This window comes from Carya illinoinensis, chromosome 15 (assembly GCF_018687715.1).
Source record: "Carya illinoinensis cultivar Pawnee chromosome 15, C.illinoinensisPawnee_v1, whole genome shotgun sequence".
Lineage (NCBI taxonomy): Eukaryota > Viridiplantae > Streptophyta > Magnoliopsida > Fagales > Juglandaceae > Carya > Carya illinoinensis.
The window spans coordinates 42,288,935-42,308,663 of record NC_056766.1 but is presented as its reverse complement, the minus strand read 5'-3'; the positions used below and the strand labels follow the sequence as shown (position 1 = coordinate 42,308,663).

Sequence of the window (19,729 nt, the reverse complement as noted above, 5' to 3'; positions counted from 1 at the left end):
AGGAGGGAAGATTGGTCCATGGGAACTAGAAAGCACATCTCAAACAATAAGCCTCGTACTCATTTCGCTAAATAATTCATCACCATAGCATAAGTAATTTACACTCAATTTTGTCAGACAACAAAAGCAAAGCTATTTTTTTGTGACTATGATTGCTGTGTCGTAACATAAATGAAAGTTTTGCTGCGCCACATGTGGAGGCTTTGTGTGGTTTATAAGTGAAAAAATGGTACTAAAAAATCCAGATGCTTCCTAATGCTTCTTCAAGTGCCTCCTCTTTTCTTAGCTCTGCCCTCCCACCTCTCTCTGCTCGGACCCTCAACATTTCCGTATAATCGGTGGCAAAAACTTGCATGTCGGTTCTGCCTCCAAGAGGAACTGCTTGGGAGGCTGGTGCATATTGTCCCTGTGCACTAGTACCGTAACCTGTTTGAGAGCTTTGGTTTGTCGCCTGTCCCAATCAAAAGAGAACACGTTATCAACGGACAAATTAGTATTAATCATGAAACGTTCTCAAAAGAGAATGACTCATAAATTTCATATTCAAAATCAGAAAAAGAAGAATAACATTATTAACAGTTTATTTTTCTGCTTGATGTGGCTGCCAAGCCAGCTACATCCTATACGGTAAGTGTTCACGTTTGCCTCAGACCACCGATCAGGAAAATAACAAGATTCCAAGAAGACATTCCCCAAATTTTGGTACCACAAAAAAAAAAGGTGCTTGAGGAAGATCGAAACCAAAAGACATCTAGCCAAACAACACAGCATTGCAGGTCTAATTGCCCAAGCTAGGCATTGTATCCATAGATAAATATGATTTTACAGGTTCTACGGGCAGTAAGTTATCACAAGTTCAAGTATGATAAAGAACTTTTTTAAAACAAAAGAACATTTTCATTTAAATACCAACTTCGGAGAGAGATCAAAATTATGATAAAGACCATAACACATGAATAATAAGAAACAGAAAGCATTCTCCTTCATGATTTATGAACATTTAACTTTCCCCATATCACAGCCATGTGGCAAATCACTTTTTCACCTTCTTCACAAGTGCAGAAAACAGAATATATTTACAAGTGTACCTTCCGAGCTCTATTTATCAGTATTTGTTAGAACTTATGAAAATTATACACAGCAGAAAGAAAACGTACTCGAGCTCAGTTTTTGTAGTTCCACAACTGAATCCACCGTACAGGTCTCGGATTGTTTCCGGCTCTTCTTTACATACTTAAAATACCACACCCTAGATGCTTTTTAAAGAGAAGGATGACTACACTCAAAACACTTGCTGGGACAAGTAGAAGGGACTGAGATTTTTTTTTTTTTAGTACCAATCAATCCAGGCATAACGCCTGGAGTAATACCAGGTGTTACAGCCTGGCAGGCCAAAGGGTGAGGGGCTTGCCCACTAAGAGCGCCCCTCTACTCTTTATAACAGACTCACAGTATTTGTTCTGCATTTTCTTCCCAGTAATTTGCAGTTTTTGCTTTGCAGTTTTCTTTCGGTCACAATAAACACTTTACATATGGAATTTCAGGAATAATGAACTTACTCGTGTCCTCCACTTCCTCCAAATAATCATAGCATTCTCTCAACAATGGAAGTTCATCTTCCGTTTATTGAATCTACGAAATTGGAATATAGAGAATTATAGTTGGAGACGAAGAACACAAGGCAATTGTAAAATAAACCACCTTTAGAACCAAACTATTCCATACCTTAAAATCCATCATATTTCAAAGGAACCGTACATCATTACTTCGGAGAATCAAATTAGGAATAGAGAAAAGAAGAACAATAAGGAAGAGGATTGACCGAAATGAGCAATTGACGAAGCCTTTTCCCAGAACCATGCACAGAGGCCTTACACTGCACAGCTGCCACCTTATATTTTTTTCTTCCTGCTAACCTAAATGGGCGTTTGAAACAAAAGGTCCAATTCTTCATTTCCTCATCCACCATCGAATTTCATCCCCGTCTTTCTTCTTCTTCCTTGGCTTCCCTTCATCTCCAAATTTATTTTGTTATTTTTGGGAAAATGATTAGCCCATCAAAACTGGAAACGAAGTCTGTCGTTGAATTCAAAGTGGGAGAAATTTGGAATCGGGGTTTGAATATGTCGGATCCCGTGTAGGAAGAATCATGTTTTCTGTTTGGGTCCTGAGAAAATGGATGACACGATCCGTAAGGGTTTAGGGATTTCTTTTACCACATCTTAGTATTATGGACTTCTATTGTACTGAATGGCACTTCCTTTAATGAACTTTACGCTGCTCTTCGCAGCTCTTAGCTTGTAGTTAGGCTCTCTGTATACCTCCTGTATACTCTGGCCTTGCCCCTTTTCTTGATCTAATATATTTCCTTTTCACTCATAAAAAAAAGAAAAGAAAATGGATGACACGGTTGTTGTAGTATGTGGCTCATATCGTGTGGAACATGTATGATGCAACTCTACTTTTTCCATAGTGAAATTTAGCCGGCACTCGCTCCTGTAGATGTAGGCACACTATCAAACCGCGTTAAATCTGTATTTTTCTTGCTTTCTCTTTTCTTGATTTTCCTTACTATCCATCATAATTGCCGCACGTTTCACAAGAGATAATGGGTTTTAAGAATAGAAATAATAAACCGGAAAAATGAAGTTTCGAACGAAAAAACCTGATGAAAGTAACTCAAGAGTACTAGTACAACCTCAAGTCAGCACCAGCTTACAGCTCGTTACATCTGTTAAGAGTTATTCGGTGGCGCTTTTGAATTTTCTGGGCTACCAAACACTCAAATCTTAGATTCAAATCGACTTTCTTTCCCCGTCCAACCAACCGTTTCTCAGCAACCAAACGGGACCTAATCTCTAAGTTCTGCTAAAATATGAAGACCGAACTAAGCGCCGTATCTCCTCGCATTCAAAAATATCGTATAACCGTAAAATATGAAAAACTTCAAATCATATGACTGACAAAAAAAAACCAGAATTTGATGCAGAATTGATCCTATTCTTTGAGCAACTCTTATGCAACAGAAACCAACAAAACCTTAAAAATAGGAGTAAGAATCTGAGCTTTGAGGATGAAAGTCGAAAAACACACTTACCTGAATCAGTGATATCACTATCTGGTGACGAGCGTCACCAACTTCACCTTCACCATCACCATTCGTATCACTTTCCGTCACTTTCTCGTAAGTTTTCTCATTCTCATCGACTTTCCGATCTTTCTCATCGAATTGCCGAACCCGACTGGCGGGCGGCGTGCTGTAAGGGAACCGGCCTTCAAGTAGATTCTTCCTATAGTCCCACACCGGAAAAGGCTATAAATATATTGCTCTTTATTTTGTACCACCCAGTACCAACGAATGCTGGGCCTTGTCGCGGGGGCCTGTGACCCAGCGGGGGAGCATTAAAGGTGGACGAGATTCCGTGCCTCGAAGGTTGCGAGATTTTAGTAGGGCCCCGAAATCTCGTAGAAGAGATGCGGTAATATGCTAAACATGATGCTGGCTACATCAGAGCAGCAATATTCACGGTGAATAGTTGGGTGATGTTCCATAACATCGGCCCTGCCCAATTAAACTTCCATCTTTTTTTAATATGGCCCGGCCCAATGAGACTTCCATCTTTTTGACAATAATATTTTCTTTTATTTTTTGGAAAATATTTCAAAAAAAAAAAAAATTAGAATGCTAACCAAGATTTTATCTATTACAGCATCAAAACTTAAATTTATCAGTCTATTAAAAGAAATAAAAATAAAAACTTGTAAGATTTAAATATATCACACTTTATTTTCTTGAGATTTAACTAAGATATTAAAGCTACTGCAAACAATGTATGCTTAGCTAAGGTATCAAACATCGCATTAAAGTTGTTGCAAATGCCCTTCTTTACATTTAGTGTAAGCCAAAATATCCTCAAAGAAAACAATGATAAACTTATGCAAAAAATGGTGGAATATTTCATTCATTAGCCCTTGAGATGCAGTATGCAAAAAATGTTGCATGCTTGTAATCAAATTGCTTGACAGTAGCGGACCTGTTTCAGAACCAAAAAGGTTAGCTTCAACCTCCATCAAATCCAACTTTAAATATGCACAGATATACACAGCCATAAATAACCACCTTAATGGTGGAGACGAGAAGGGCTTGTTCATCTTCCATTTGGCTCGGCGCCGTTTCAACCTAGGGTTGAAAATAAAGTCATGTGCCTCCAGTCCTCTTCTTCTCGAGCCCTCTTCTTCTTTTAAACTTTCAGTCTGCAAGTCCAACCCCCAACGCAGCGAGCCCAACCACCAGCCATCCCTCTCCCCTATTCCCAATTCCTACAAACGGAGCCTCTCTCTCTTCCTCTCATTCTCTGTGCCATTCTCTCTCTCTCTCTCTCTCTCTCTCTCTCTCTCAGCGCTGATCCACTTCGTTGATTTTGTTGTGAATTGATATTTGTTGTAAGATTTTCTCTACTATGGCAAACCTCTTGACTTACCAGTTCATATGCCCCTATAAGTGCAAAATGTATTAGGAAAAAGCTAGTCCCACAGAGGACTTGCTACCCAAAGATTAAACCGACTGAGGTGGCAATGCCACCAGGCAAGTTGCTTTTTTTTTTTTAAAAAAAAAAAAAAAAAAAGACGCAGAAGAAAATTTTGGGTAGTGTCTCGCCAGCCCCTCTCGACTCCCTCTCGTAACCCCCTCGCTCCATACTCCCTCTGGAACTCCTCTGGACTGTAGCTTTTCTTTCACCCCTTATGTTGTATATAGATAAATCAGATACACTTTCTATCATGAGATTCTGATGTTCTGTAACATCCAAGGATTTCAAAACTTCACCAAAAAACCACTCAATGAGCCAGTACAACAATAGGCCAACAACATATCTCACCAAAACTTAAGATTTCAAAACTTCACTAAAACACTCTACCTTTTCAGTACATAATAGGCCAACAACAAAAATTCTGTACAACTCCAATCCCCTCCCAGTAAACCTGTAGATCATCATCCTAGTCCTTAGGAAATAATGTGGGTAGAGGATGGTCAGGAATTACACCAACCTGCATAGAGACAAAGTGAAAGGAACAGCATATAAGATATGCTTTCCATCCATCCAAGTATTAGACACATATCCATTGTTTGCAATATTAGACAAAAGCTGGGGATTCTTACCCAACTCCAAGAATTTACATCGATCAATGCTGCCACCAAGAATTAGCCACTAGTTGCAGGGAAAACTTCAGAATTACATTGTTTAAATCTGAAGTTTTAAACAATGTAAGTCTGAAGAATGCTAAGCCCCTTGTGTTCCACGAGGAAAGATTGAAAATACACTAGATGAAAAAAATAAAACAAACAGAGAATAATGGAGGAAGATAAAAACACAGCAAATATTAACAAAAACACTTGGAGGAGCCAGAAATGGAGCTCTGCCGCACTGCTTGAAGGATGGTGCCTAGGGGTGTAAAAAAAAAACCGATAAACCGGTAAACCGGACTGGACCGGACCAAACCGGTGGCATTGGTCCGGTACCAGTTTTAGTTTTCTTAAAACCGGTCAAAATCGGTCCGGTTTTAATTATTCTTTTTCTAAAACCGGACCGATTTATATATATTTTTTAATTTGTTATATTGTATATAATATTTATATATAATATATAACTATAGATAAAATAGTTTTGTACTATATGATAAATTAATAATTAATAGAATATTAAATTTTAAAATCTTATATCATTTTACTTATTTATTAATAGTTATACTAATATTATATAGTGCATATTAATAGTTATACTTATACTATATCACTATATATTATAATATAATATAATATATCATTATACTCTATAATACAATTATAATATATATTATAATTTACTATAATATATTATCACTATAGTATTATATACTATATTATATAATATATAATATAGTACATTAAAACCGGTAAAACCGGACTGAAAACTGGTAAAACCGGAGTACTGGTTTAAGAGAGTAACCGATGCGTAATCGGTTTTGAAAAATGCAAAACTGGTATATACCGGTTCGGTCCTAAATTTTGTTCAAAACCGGACCGGTTACACCCCTAATTTGGTGCCTCTTGGTGACCTACCCCATGAGTGATGGACGGAGGGAGGGGGAGGAATGAAGGAGGGAGGTGAATTTCTCTCTGTGGTTTAGGTTTTGGACAGAGGGTGGAAAAGAGGAAATTGCATTTCGTCCGTTTTGTCCCTTTCATATCTTCTTTTTTTTTTTTATTTAAATTAAATGCCAAGTGGCCAGGCCACATCATTCAATAGAACTATTCGGTAGCAAATCTTCGGTGGCCGTAGCTTTACCCAATTTATTAAGGAAAATGTGGATACATAACAAAAAATGTTTAAGAGAATGAGCAATGACTCTCCTAGACTAATAGTTCAGGATAACTCACATTGATTCTTTTCAGCCAACAATTCGACTGGCTCACATTACCAGGGCAGGTGGGTGCGAAGATGCTATAAGGGTCAATGTCTCCAAGTTCTTCGTTAGCAACACCCAAAATCTTATCACATGAAGATGAAGTGTGTATAAATGACTGAAAAACACAGAGAAGGTTCAGTCGCCTGTATGTTTGATCAGAAATCAGACCGGCTGACCACATAAACTGGAAAACCCCTAAGTGGCCAGGGTAATCGTCAGTAAGAACATTTCCCACCTGCAAAACACACAAGTGTTTTCATTCTTTAGGTTTTAACACTTAATTTATATGCTCTAATTACAAAAATCAAGAGGTTTCGCATAGTAGAGAATGGAGCATACATACCATATAACCCTTCAGATTAATAGTTTTTTTCGTCAATGCTAAGTTGTACCTTACAATGACTTGGCTTAGCTGAGAAACATAATGTCCTATAACAAAGATTTCAGTGAGTAAAATCAAAATAATCAACCAACTAAACCATCTAAAGAATTTGGAAATGTAAAAATAGATAAAATCATGAACCTCTTCAGCCATGAATCAGAATAATGAATTAAGCTACTTCCCATGTTTTACATGTGTTGTAACTACATTTTTTTTTAAGCGTGTTGGAACTACAATCATTGCATGATATAGGCTGGCATTCTATAATGGGATGAGTGCGGAGGGTATAAAGACCATATCAATGATGAAACTATGATTATTGAACTACTTTATAAAGACTTTGAAAAAAGCAAATAGATTGGATCTACTCATCATTAACACAACTCTTCAACACCATATTTGCTTTGTCTCTTCAATAACTCTCTCACATCGGTAGCTGCATCATATTTCAAAGGAACCGAACATCATTACTCCGGAGAATCAACTTAGGAATAGAGAAAAGAAGAAGAATAAGAAGGAAGAGGATTGACCGAAATGAGTAATCCATGAAGCCTTTTTCCATAACCATGCACGGAGGTATAAATTAACACAATGACATTTGACAAATAGTCCCAAGTGTTGTGAAAAACGAAGACAATAAAGTGAAAAAAATAATATGGAACGAGAAAACAATCACACACGACACAAGATTTACATGGTTCGACAAATTGCCTACGTCCACGGGAGCTGCAAAAGATTTCATTATTGAGGAATCACACACTACAAAGATGGGGCGATCACTATACGTCCACAGTGTTCTACTGTACGGCCATATGATTTAATAATCATATATATAGTCAAACGGCGGAAAAAAACCCTAGATCTGTATAAAATACATGTTCTCTCGAGCGGCGTGTCGAGCGCGCGTCAAGCAAACTTCCCTCCCGCATCCGCTCGAGCTCACTGTCAAGCTGACATCGAGTGTTCAACTTTGTCTGACTTCATTCGAGTGGCCAATGCCTCCGCTCAAGCCGTGTGGACCAGACTCCACAATATTCAACACCAAGTTCTTCTGTATAGAGGCCTTAAACCGCACAGCTGACAGCGTGTGTTTTTTTTTTTGCTGCTAACCTAAACGGGCGTTTGAAACAAAAGGCCCAATTCTTTATTTCCTCATCCAGACATCCACTGTCGCATTTCATCGCCATCTATCTTCTTCCTCCTCGGCTTCCCTTCATCTCCAAATTTATTTTTGTTATTTTTATGAAAATGATTAGCCCATCAAAACTGGAAACAAAGACTTTCGTAGAATTCAAAGTGGGAGAAATTTGGAATCGGGGTTTGAATCTATCGGATCCCGTGCAGGAAGAATCATGTTTTCTGTTTGGGTCCTGAGAAAATGGATGACACGATAATATGGGTTTTAAGAATAGAAATAATAAATCGAAAAAAAAAAAAAAGTTTCGAGTGAAGAAACCTAACGAAAGTCATCACAGGCCCATACTCAAAAATATGGTCAACTCAAGACTACTAGTACAACCTCAAGTCAGCAAGAGCTTACAGCTCGGTACGTCTGTTAGAATTATTCGGTGGCGGTTTTGAATTTTCTTGGCTACCAAATTCTCAAATCTTAGATTCAAATCAACTTTCTTTCCCGGTCCTACCAACCGTTTCTATGAAACCAAACGGGACCTAATCTCTAAGCCGTATCTCCTCGCATTCAGAAAGATCGTATAACCGGAAAAAATGAAAAACTTTGAATCATATGACTGACAAAAAACAGAACTGATGCTATTCTCTGAGTAACTCTTATGCACTAGAAACCAACAAAACCTTAAAAAATAGGAATAAGAATCTGAGCTTTGAGGATGAAAGTCGAAAAATACACTTACCTGAATCAGTGAAATCACTATCTGGTGACGAATCGTGCTCTTCACCAACCTCGCCCTCACCATTTGCATCACTTTCCCGCCACTTTCTCGTAAGTTTTCTCTTTTTCATCGACTTTCCGATCTTTCTCATCGAATTGTCGAACCTTACTGGCGGGTGGCGTGCTGTAAGGGAAACGGCCTTCAAGTACATTATTCCGATAGTTCCACACCGGAAAAAGTCTACAAATATATTGATCTTTATATTGCACTAGCCGTTACAGGACATTGCCGGGCTTTGTAGCGAAGGCCTGTGACCCAGCGGGGGCATTAAAGGTGGATCCCGTCCTTGTCGGAGGTTGCGAGATTTATCAATCGGGCGTTCGTTTGGGTGGCACTCTGAAATCTCGCATTATAACTGTTGGCCGAAAATTTGATGAGCCATTGGCAGGCACTCACGCCAGTGCTCTTAACATCTGACTACATGAGAGCAGCAAATAGATGGTGAATAGTTGGGGTGTTGTTCTCCGTAACACCAGCCCATACCATTAAACTTTCATTTTTTTTGAGAAATAATATTTACAATCGTGATTAGTGCTATGTAATTTCTTTGGAAAAATAAATTAATATGAGAGTCACATGAAAAAAAAAAATTAATTTTTTAATAATAAATTTCTTTTTTTTAAAAATAATTATATAATATTTATACACTTCATAACTATATGTAGTATTAATTTTTTTTTAAAAGTATATATTTTTACTTTTTGACTTTTGTTCTTTATATCATAATTTTTTGGTTTGCATGGCCCGGCCCAATTAGAGTTTCATTTTTTTATAATAATATTTTTAAAAAATATATATATATATATAGATTTCTGTACTTGACTTAAAGAAAATTTAGTATGCTAACCAAGATTTTATCTATTACAGCATCAAAACTTAAATTTATCGGTCCATTAAATAAATAAAAATAAAAACTTCTAATATTTAAATAAATCATACTTTTTTTCTTAAGATTACGAGCAGTGTTTTAAATATCGTATCGTACCGTCTAGTATATGCCTTACTGGCCGTTGGTCCGATACAGGTATTTTACCTGTTTCGTACCAGTCTAAATAACGGCCGTATCGACCGATATTTGGCCTGTACTTGCCAGTATTTCGGCTTTTATTTTTTTTTCATTTCTTCGTACTACAAGCTCATTTTTTACCCTCAATTCAGACCAGACTATTTATAATTTTTATATATATATGTATTTATATATAATTTATTCATATAGACTATTATTTTGGAATATAATTTTTATATATATTTATATATATAATTTATTCATATATCGACTATCCCGAAACGGTACTGATACTGAAATATTTCGTTCAAGTGTCTTGATCGGTACGGCATCCGGTACTGTATTTAAAACATTGATTACGAGTAAGTTTGGGTGGTAGAGTATTCTTAACATTCTTCATTACTATTTATTATTTTATCTTTATTTTTCACTTATTTTTTACTATTTTATATTACTATTCACAACTATTCAATATTTTATCATTATTTTTTCACTACTTTTTCCTTATTATTAACAGAATATCTAAAATAACCAAGAAATTAATGCTACTGCAAACAATGTATGCTTAGCTAAGGTATCAAACATCACATTCAGTTGTTGCAAATGCTCTTCTTTAAATTTAGTGTAAGCCAGAATATCCTCAAAGAAAACAACGATAAACTTACGCAAAAAATGCTGGAATATTTCAGTCATTAACCCTTGAAAAAATTTCATTTACTCCTCTTAAACACTGTATTCTTAGTTAAGGTATCCAACGTCACAGCCAGATGTTGCAAATTATATTATTTTATTTTTTTTTAATTTAAATATGTTCCCGTATTCTTTTTTTTTTTAAATATCATTATTTTTCTATTCTTTTATTTTTATTTTTATTTTTTGTTTCTCAACTTAAGTTTGTAATTTTTTTAATGTATATTTATTTTATAAATCTTCAATTTTTCTATATATATATATATATATATACACACATATATACACAATACACACTTACATCCATATATATATATATATATATATATATGTATTTATTCTATCAGTTGTTAGATTATATATACAAATATATATATTATATAGTTCATCCTGTAACATTACACTAGAATATACCGGTACCTAAATATTTAGTTTTAGTACTTAAACCGGAACCGGAATGATCATAGGAACAAAATTTAAAACATTGATTACAGCATCAAAACTTAAATTGATCTGTCTATTAAAAAGTATATATAAATACTAAAAAGTTTTAATATTTGAATATATCATACTTTATCCACGAAATTTAACCAAGAAATTAAAGTTACCACTGATTTATTAACCGTCATCACATGTATAAGCTATATCTAACTAAAAATAAAAAAGAATATAAGAAAATATAACCCACTGAGATTTAGAAATATTAAATGTGAAATCATCAGAGTCTCAATGCCCAATTTGCAAGGGAACTATATTGCTCAATTCTAACATTCCATTACAGTAAGATGCCATAGCAAATCTACAATTTCTTGTTAAATTTGAGCAAGTGCTATTATTGCTTTGTTGATTTTGCAAATGGATACAGGTGCTATTAACACTCCACACAGTACAGACAACACAACCTTAAATTTGCAAGTGTTAGCACTGCAAGTGTTAGAAGAAAATCACAGAGTCATCTTTCCTTTCAATTCCAGGAATACGAAAAGGAAATAACATTCAATATGAACTGACTAGTTCCGAGGATGGCATCGAGGTTCCTGATAAGAAGGCTTTAATGAGTACCAAAGCTAATTTTGGTCTATGCAAAGGAACTTCATGTCCTGCTCCCCGGACTGATACAAAGGTAAGCCCAGCATATTCTTGTGTCCATCCACCCACCTGTTCCAAAAACTGTGTTATTAATTGTGTCCATGTAGTGATTAATCAAGTATCTTAGAATTGGAAACAGGTTGTTCTTATCTGAAAAGAGTCAAGTATGTAATAACTAAGGCGATGAACGATTACTGGGGAAGGAAACAGTTTTTTGAACTTTATTTACCTGCCCACCATCATACCAGGCACGCCAAGGTCCCGAGGTTGGAAGCTTAAGAGCATCTATACTGTACCGGGTGGATGTAACTGGGATTATGGCATCAGTATCGCCACTGGCATACAGGAAAGAAGAACAAACTTAGATCGTCAACAGAAATTTATCTGAAGTCACTTGAATAGAGAGGAATCGAAAGAAAGACATTTGCTTGCTTAACCGGCATTCCTAAACCAGGTTGTAATGTCCCCGATAAAAATGATGCAGAATTTGAAAAATCAGATTCACATTTGAACTGTCAAATATGGTTTTAAGTATTATGATCATGAATTTAATTGCAATGGATTGAGATCAGGTATGGATCCTACCCGATTCATTGATTTTCCCAGCAGGATGATACATGTGATAATGAAAGGTTGGCTTTTAGGGAGATTCCTAGTTTTAATACCAGTAATTAAAAAGAAAGCCCACGCATTTGACTTTTTACAGGTATAGGTTGATGCAAATCCTCATCACACATGAAAGCAATATTAAAGGCAGCAGCTGAATGGAAAAATGCATCCAAATGTTGAGAGGAACCTGAACATCCATATACGCAGTCCTGAATGTATCAGCTCGCGGTAAACATCCAGCACTGTCCTGGGAGAATCCTTCCAGTTATCCCTTACTAAATCACTACAAAACAGAAAGAGGAGGTTAAGATTATGCGGGTTTCCATCTCTCGATCACTTCAATCATGGTTAATGCAGAAATGACATCATATAGGGGATCAGTAAAAGATTCATGTCAAGGCAAGATGCTGCTTCCTCGCTTGCACTTTAACAAAACAAACTGCATTAGCTTATCCAAAGGTGTCAATGGAATTGTAAGTTCAAGTATCTCTTGAAAGAGATGTACCTGCGGGTTGACCATTCAGATGGCGCACGAGCCGGATCAACGTGAAGTGCCTTTTGAACCTCAGGTAGATTGAAGTACACAACAGAGTGCTCCTTGGTGCAAGGATCATACCGCTCACTGACATGACCAATTCTCTGTCAGACGAAATAAAAATCAGTAATGATGTGACTCAATCTTTGACTACCACAGAGGCATCATGAAAGATCCCTTCAGAAGCAATATATGAGGTTTTGAGGGTGGTGGATTAATAGCTTGCTGGAAGGATATTCAAGGCTGTCTCCCCAAGTGGTTGTAGTTTAGAGGATGATTCCTTTGTGCATTATGTGGTGTATTTGGATGGAAAGGAATGATTGGCGCTTTGAAGATAAGGAGTGCACTATGGAGGAACTTTGGGACTTTTTTGTGCACACCTTATTGCTCTGGTATTCAGCCATTGTGCTTAATGGAACTAGTGTTCATGACTTTCTGTTTTTAATTTCTGGTTCCTAGAATGTATTTAGGTGTCCTTTTGTATACTTACTGTGTACATGGGCTTTGCCTACTTAATTCGTATCGATAAAGTTTTCATTTTACTTACAAAATATATATATATATATATAAATTTTTAATTTTCATATTTGATTAGGCAACTATTAAGGCAAAGTTGGTTTAATAAATTGATATAGGTATGAACCTGATAATTACAAACAATGAATATGATAGAAAACTAGTAAACTACTCTTTCACAATGTTATGCATGCAAATTGATTGTGTTTAAAAATTAAAATTAAAATTAAAATAAATAAATAAATAAAAATAATAATAATAATAATAATAATAAACCAGTACTTCAAGGACTTAGATCTTAGATTTAAAAAAAAAAAAAAAAACAAAAAAAAAAAGCACTGCAAGGACTTAGATCTTAGATTACCAAAACATCAATGTATTCTTTTTTTTTTTTTTCTGTATTAGTATTATATGCATTGTCTGACTTGATGAACTATTGAGTGTGTCCTAGTGTACCATTTGTAAAATAACTTATTATTTTAACCCAAACAGATAAGTTGACGCATCAGAATGGCAAAGTCAGTGAATCTGCCAAAGAATCTTCCAAATCCAGAAAGCTAAATATAGCCCCATTTTTAAACTCGACCTAAAACAGTAATTTGTACTTTGAAACCATGAAATTATTGTGAAGAAACTCCCCTTAATGGACTTTTGACAAATTAGTCGGTGCAGAAGGGGGTGACATGGTTTTACCCATTTGAAACTTATTAGGACCCACTGGCCAGGCTTTCCAGTTCATATGCCCCTATATAAGTGCAAAATATATTAAGGAAAATGTGGATACATAACAAAAAATGTTTAAGAGGATGAGCAACTACTCTCCTAGACTGATAGTTCAGGATAACTCACATTGATTCTTTTCAGCAACCGATTCGACTGGCTCACATTACCAGGGCAGGTGGGTGTGAAGATGCTATAAGGGTCAATGTCTCCAAGTTCTTTGTTAGCAACATCCAAAATCTTATCACATGAAGATGAAGTGTGTATAAATGACTGAAAATCACAGAGAAGGTTCAGTCGCCTGTATGTTTGATCAGAAATCAGACCAGCTGACCACATAAACTGGAAAACCCCCAAGTGGTCATGGTAATCGTCAGTAAGAGCATTTCCCACCTGCAAAACACAAAAGTGTTTTCATGCTTTACTTTTTAACACTTATTTTATTTGCTCTAATTTTGGCCACAATACACAAAAATCAAGAGGTTAGCCATAGTAGAGAACAGAGAATATGTACCATATAGCCCTTCAGATTAATAGCTTTTTCCGTTAATCCTGAGTTGTACCTTACAATGGCTTGGCTTAGCTGAGGAACATAATGTCCTAGAACACAGATTTCAGTGATTAAAAACATAATAAACAACCAACTAAACCATCTAAAGAATTTATAAATGTAAAAGTAGATAAAATCATGAACCTCTTCAGCCATGAATCAGAATAATGAATTAAGCTACTTCCCATGTTTTACAGGTGTTGTAACTACATTTTTTTCACAAGCGTGTTGGAACTACAATCATTGCACGATATAGGCTGACATTCTATAATGGGATGAGTGCGGAGGGTAGAAAGACCAGATCAATGATGAAACTAAAATTATTGAACTACTGTATAAAGACTTTAAAAAAGGCAAATAGATTAGATCTATTCATCATTAACACAACTCTTCAACACCATATTTGCTTTGTCTCTTCAATAACTCTCTCAAATCTTTAGAGTCTAGGCACGTTGATTCCGTATAGCATGTTTGTGATGGTTTAGATACGATATCCTTTTTCTATGTTAAATGATAGGATTCAAACACATGATATCTACTTCGTGATGGTTTTGAAGTATCACCAGAAGACAAGTCTGATGAAATATTCAGATTCAGCAAAAATAACATGATATGTTCCAATAACTCGTTGTGTCTAATTTTGGCCCAACAATGAGAAAGACCAAAGTATGAGTTAGCTGAGATAACAGAGTTAAAATCATTTCAATGTCATCTGTTCAACAGTACGGAACAAAAATATTGGCACTACTTTAGATTAATGTCATATAAAGACAGAACTTTACCGGCATAGCTCTCTCCAGTAATATAAAAGTCCCGTCCTTTGTACTGAGGAAAGCGCTCAAACCACTTCAAAAAAAACGCTAGAGAGTCGACGGCTGCAACAGAAAGTGATGGTTTTAACGTGCATAAGATAGCCAGCAATAATATAATTGTCAAAGGAAAATCACGAGATACAATATGATCAAAGTTGTACCAGTTCTTATATCTCCATTATTCAGCAAATCAGAGGAGGTGTTCGAATAGGAAAAACCAACTCCGACAGGGGAATCAAGAAATATAATGTTGGCAACTGCAAACGAGTAAAAGTAGTTAGACATGATCGCTTTGTGTTAACCAAGCAAATATCTCTAGTTCAACCGCATTTCGGTTAATTCATCATCGTCCATCAAATTTTCAGCTTCACTTAGTGACCAATGTATTTAGTAATAGAGATGTGTGTGTTGTCTATGTCAAATTCACTCTTTGTCTATGTTTCATACACATTTTTGAATAGAGTAATGTTACATATAGTCGTGAAATATGCAAGCGTCGACTAGTCACTTTGAAAAAGAGTGAGATCCACTATTAAAAAATTAATTTTTGTCATACGAGTCCCGTATTTATTTATTTTTTTCAAAACGATTGTGCGGCGCTTGCGCACTCACGACTGTAACTATCATTTCTCTTTTGGATATCTGGATACCCATTTGTTATAGAAACGGAAAATTTTAATAATACATAAGTGTTTGTTTCTTACCTTGATTCCAAGAGTAAGGATTCAAATAAAGGGTCTTCCCATCTGGCTTGATATGAAAAGGTCCAATTTCCTCTGCCTCCCCGTAAGCTATGGATGAACACCCCGGTCCTAAATCAATAAACCTTTGGTCAGAAAATTACTTCAAAAGATAGCAATAGCAGTTAGAAAAACAGAGAAGCAATCATTTTCCACGGCCAAATGGTTAGAAACTAAAGAAACATCAAGCAAGTTCGAAACTTAATACAAAAGTACAAAAGTAAAGACCTTTTTCCTTATCACTTACTATTTTTAAAGTATCAAATGAAATCAAAACTAACAACACCATTCACCGAACGAAATAGGCAACAGGTCACAAAAGAAACATCCGATGAGAAAGGTAATAAATCACAGAGGAGAATATCGAAACAACTAGCGAAGTAGCCACATATCCATTCAAAAGACAAAAGTCAAATCCAATAATAATTACGAAAATAGTATGAGGAAAATTTAAAAGTTTCGACCTCCATTAAGCCAAAGAACAAGAGGCTTTGAATCAGGATCTTCATCAGCCTCAAAGAGCCAGTAGAAGAGGGCCCTCCCAGAATCTTCATTGACTGTGATGTACCCAGCATAGTGTGCAAAGCTGACGTTGAAGGTCTGTCCTGGGAGCTTAAGAACCCTGTCTAATTTTTGCTGGACAAGTGGGTCTGTAGAACAGGTTGCAAAACCAATACCCAGAAGAACATAGACGAAGATGGTTGAGATTTTATGAACAAAGCGCCACTCAGGATTGGTCATTTCTCCCCAGCGGGTCAAGGAAATGGCTGTCGCCTAATGGGTAGTTGGGTTCTCTTTTGGGACAGAGGAATATGAAGGAATCAGGAATTAAAAGGACTCCTTTTTTTTCACTGAGAAATACTTTTTGCAGTCTGGGAGTTGCTGACAGTCTGGGAGTTGCTGACACCAGCGCCTACCCTCGCTCTTCCCAAGAATTTTGGGTACGTAGTGGTGTGTTTGCTTTCCATTAAATGATTACGTTTTCGTCGTTTTGAATGAAACCGTTTCTATTTTCGTGAGTTGTCTTGCTAGAAATTAGAAATGCTAGTTATTTACAAATTATTTCTCTGCCAAACACGTCTTAGCTCAATCTTGACCGTTTGTTGTGCACACAATTTGGGCCTTATATCATAAGGAAGAAGGCATCAAGTCCAACTTATACCAACTCAAAAAGACTAATTAGTCATGGCCCAATAGGTTCCTAGCCAGTTCAGTGCCATTAAGTTCAACGATAGGCCCACGAAAGCCCACTTCAGAGCAAATAAATCTATATAATCGAAACTCCTAAAAATTGACGTCCTAATTAAAATTAAATTCTTCTACTCAGCGTTCTTACATTACACACTTACTGACATGGATTTTTATTTATTTCTTTTATTTCTTTTCCCTCAACAGTTGTGTAGTGTAAGACTGCTGGGTATAAATTTTCATTAAAATTACACACAGCTCGCTATGAGATCAAAACAATCATAAAAAAAAAATTCAAAAAAAAAAAAAAAAACATTCTTGTATTTAGCAAACATATTCCAATCTCCTAGAGTTCTGATAGCGTAGTCCTCCACCACAAGTGAATGTTTATTAATAAAATTAGAGTCCCGTCCTCTTCTTTAAAAAAAAAAATCCACAAGCACAAGATTTTTATATTTTGCAAACACAATGTTAAAGACAGGTCTCCACTGCTAATTATGAGCTCTACCTTTTACATATATTGGGTGCAAAATCTGGATAAATTTGAGGCCTTCTTCAAACAAAAGAGCATTTCTTCTTTCGCCAACCACACTTTGTATAATCAAGCACAAGATTTTGTTTATTTGGACTCAATCATTGATATTCCATTCAAGAACAATAATTCATAAAACCAACAAAATAAAATGAAAAATACTTTAACCACAAAAGGATTACATAAAAATAAATTCACAAACAGATATAGTTTGATGCAGTATGTCAGATTGTAAAGTTAATTTTATTATAAAGTATATCTAATATATTTCATAAAATTATATTAATTTATAAATTTATTTTATATAATTTCTTTGTGTTTATAACAATTATTAAACAAAATATACCCAAAATAGGGTCCGGCATTATGGGTGGACTGAATTATGTGTCTCTGAGGACCCACAAATGCTGCATTCTGTTCATAGTCTACTGATATGGTCCACAAAAAGCACGCAAATATCTTAATAATTTGGATTGATTATTTGCATAAAAATGTGAGTGGCTGCTTTCTCAGCCTTTGGTTGGTTTTATGATTGAGTTGCCTTTGCCTTGAACTCAATTGGGTTCCTTTCGTTTGACAAAGCCTGTGAAAATCAGAAGCCTAAAGTCTATTGGTCCTTTGTCTTGTGATTTGCTTTTTGGTTGGTTGGTAGTTTTGCCAAGATCTTTCTCCCACTAATGATTGACTTGTAAATTAATCAGACAGAAAGAAACTAGAATGCTTTTAATGTCATGAATATTGTATTTATTTTTATAATTTTGTTACATAGAGTCACTTTTCTGTATTTCTTATACATTCTATTAATATAATTTATCAAAATAGTTATATTATATTAAAAAAATAATGTAACCAATCATATCAATAGAATACACAAGAAGTATTTAGATTTATTTCAGATTTTTAATAATTTTTTGATTGTACTAAATTATTTTATTCATGTTGATCTATATCTAAATGGTGGACAAGAGAATACTGCCCAACCTCTTTGTCCTTGATTCAATTTGATTCCTTGGCCATGGAAGCCATGTGAGCTGTAAGAAAAAGAACAGACAAAGGTGAACAAATTGCTTGCAAGTTTACAGTGAAATGATAGTTGAGTGTGTAAGTGAAGTGCAATCATTTTGAAAAAAATAAATAAATACAAACTCATGTAAAAAAAAATTAATTTTTTAATAATAAATTCCACTCTTTTAAAATGACGCATGGCGTTTACATTACTCATACTTATATAGAAGAGATTGAACAATCTTGATAGCTGGGGTCTTTTTAGCCCTTTTCTGTACACATACAAACACACACACACATATATATATATATATATCTCACATATATATATCTATATATGTGTGTGTGTGTTAAAACATCACCATCACATTTGGCACGTCCCCATGTGACTTTACAGGCAGTTTTTAATGTAACCCACGTCAACTTTTTAGAAGAACATTAGGCTCCATAAGTGTTCTTTTGTCCCTATTTCACAGCCTAACAAGACATTTTTCATGCATTCGGTCTCTGAATTTTCTTTTGTCTTCTTTGCTTCTGCTGAGTGGTATGATTTCTTGTTTCCATTTCTCAATTTCAATGACAAATGAGTACTAGAAATCATATTCAATATGTATCATCTAGGGATATCGGTTGTACTAGAATGTTGTTTTATAGTGACCATAGTCAATAAAGATGTAAAAGATCCAAGGAAAAAAAATGATGATATTTTAAGGAAACCTACAAGCCATGCTGCATCCATTTCATTAAAAATTGATTATGTTTATAGCAGATTAAAAATTGATTATGTTTATAGCAACAAGATGAAATTATCAAAATATATCTAACGTATCATATCAGTTTGTAAGTTTATTTTTATAAAATTTCTTTGTGGCGAAAGTGTTTCTCATATAAAAAATATGTCTTGGATTTCGTATGAATCCTTGAATGAGCTCAGCTCATCTCAGTTGAATTCTATTTTAGATCTATCTTAATATTTAAACATATAATTCTCAAATCACTAA

At 35.2% G+C, this 19,729-nt stretch overlaps 2 protein-coding genes across 11 annotated transcripts; both read right to left on the bottom strand.

Moving 5' to 3' along the window:
• Nucleotides 1-62: 62 nt before the first annotated feature.
• On the bottom strand, nt 63-9,196 carry LOC122295717 (serine carboxypeptidase II-2-like). Of its 10 annotated transcripts, none has more exons than XM_043104813.1 (6): nt 8,698-9,196; nt 6,788-6,873; nt 6,416-6,679; nt 3,098-5,319; nt 1,560-1,632; nt 63-451 (listed from the first exon to the last, which is right to left on the bottom strand). In XM_043104813.1, exons 1-4 carry the CDS (start codon nt 8,885-8,887, stop codon nt 5,182-5,184), a joined length of 678 nt encoding a protein of 225 aa, XP_042960747.1. In that variant the 5' UTR covers nt 8,888-9,196; the 3' UTR covers nt 63-451; nt 1,560-1,632; nt 3,098-5,181. The 10 variants fall into 10 exon arrangements, with proteins under 10 accessions (XP_042960747.1, XP_042960744.1, XP_042960746.1 ...); XM_043104810.1 differs by lacking the exon at nt 1,560-1,632 and having other exon boundaries at nt 3,098-4,034; nt 4,121-5,319; XM_043104812.1 differs by lacking the exon at nt 1,560-1,632 and having other exon boundaries at nt 3,098-5,087; nt 5,159-5,319.
• A 1,957-nt stretch (nt 9,197-11,153) lies between these two features.
• Nucleotides 11,154-16,936, bottom strand: LOC122297363 (serine carboxypeptidase II-2-like). The gene is made up of 10 exons (XM_043107401.1): nt 16,468-16,936; nt 15,968-16,075; nt 15,425-15,520; nt 15,234-15,326; nt 14,416-14,501; nt 14,031-14,294; nt 12,636-12,769; nt 12,318-12,413; nt 11,751-11,856; nt 11,154-11,590 (listed from the first exon to the last, which is right to left on the bottom strand). Exons 1-10 carry the CDS (start codon nt 16,742-16,744, stop codon nt 11,429-11,431), a joined length of 1,422 nt encoding a protein of 473 aa, XP_042963335.1. The 5' UTR covers nt 16,745-16,936; the 3' UTR covers nt 11,154-11,428.
• Between the last annotated feature and the right edge of the window lie 2,793 nt (nt 16,937-19,729).

Coding starts and splice junctions, on each gene's coding strand:
- LOC122295717 (XM_043104813.1), bottom strand. CDS start 8,887: ATGTACTTGAAGGCCGTTTCCCTTACAGCACGCCACCCGCCAGTAAGG. Junction 6,680..6,787: donor TTAATCTGAAGGGTTATATG/GTATGTATGCTC, acceptor TGTGTTTTGCAG/GTGGGAAATGTTCTTACTGA. Junction 5,320..6,415: donor GTTGGCTGAAAAGAATCAAT/GTGAGTTATCCT, acceptor TTTTTCATCTAG/TGTATTTTCAATCTTTCCTC.
- LOC122297363 (XM_043107401.1), bottom strand. CDS start 16,744: ATGACCAATCCTGAGTGGCGCTTTGTTCATAAAATCTCAACCATCTTC. Junction 15,521..15,967: donor TCCTTACTCTTGGAATCAAG/GTAAGAAACAAA, acceptor ACTCGTTTGCAG/TTGCCAACATTATATTTCTT. Junction 12,770..14,030: donor GGTTGCTGAAAAGAATCAAT/GTGAGTTATCCT, acceptor TTCGTCTGACAG/AGAATTGGTCATGTCAGTGA.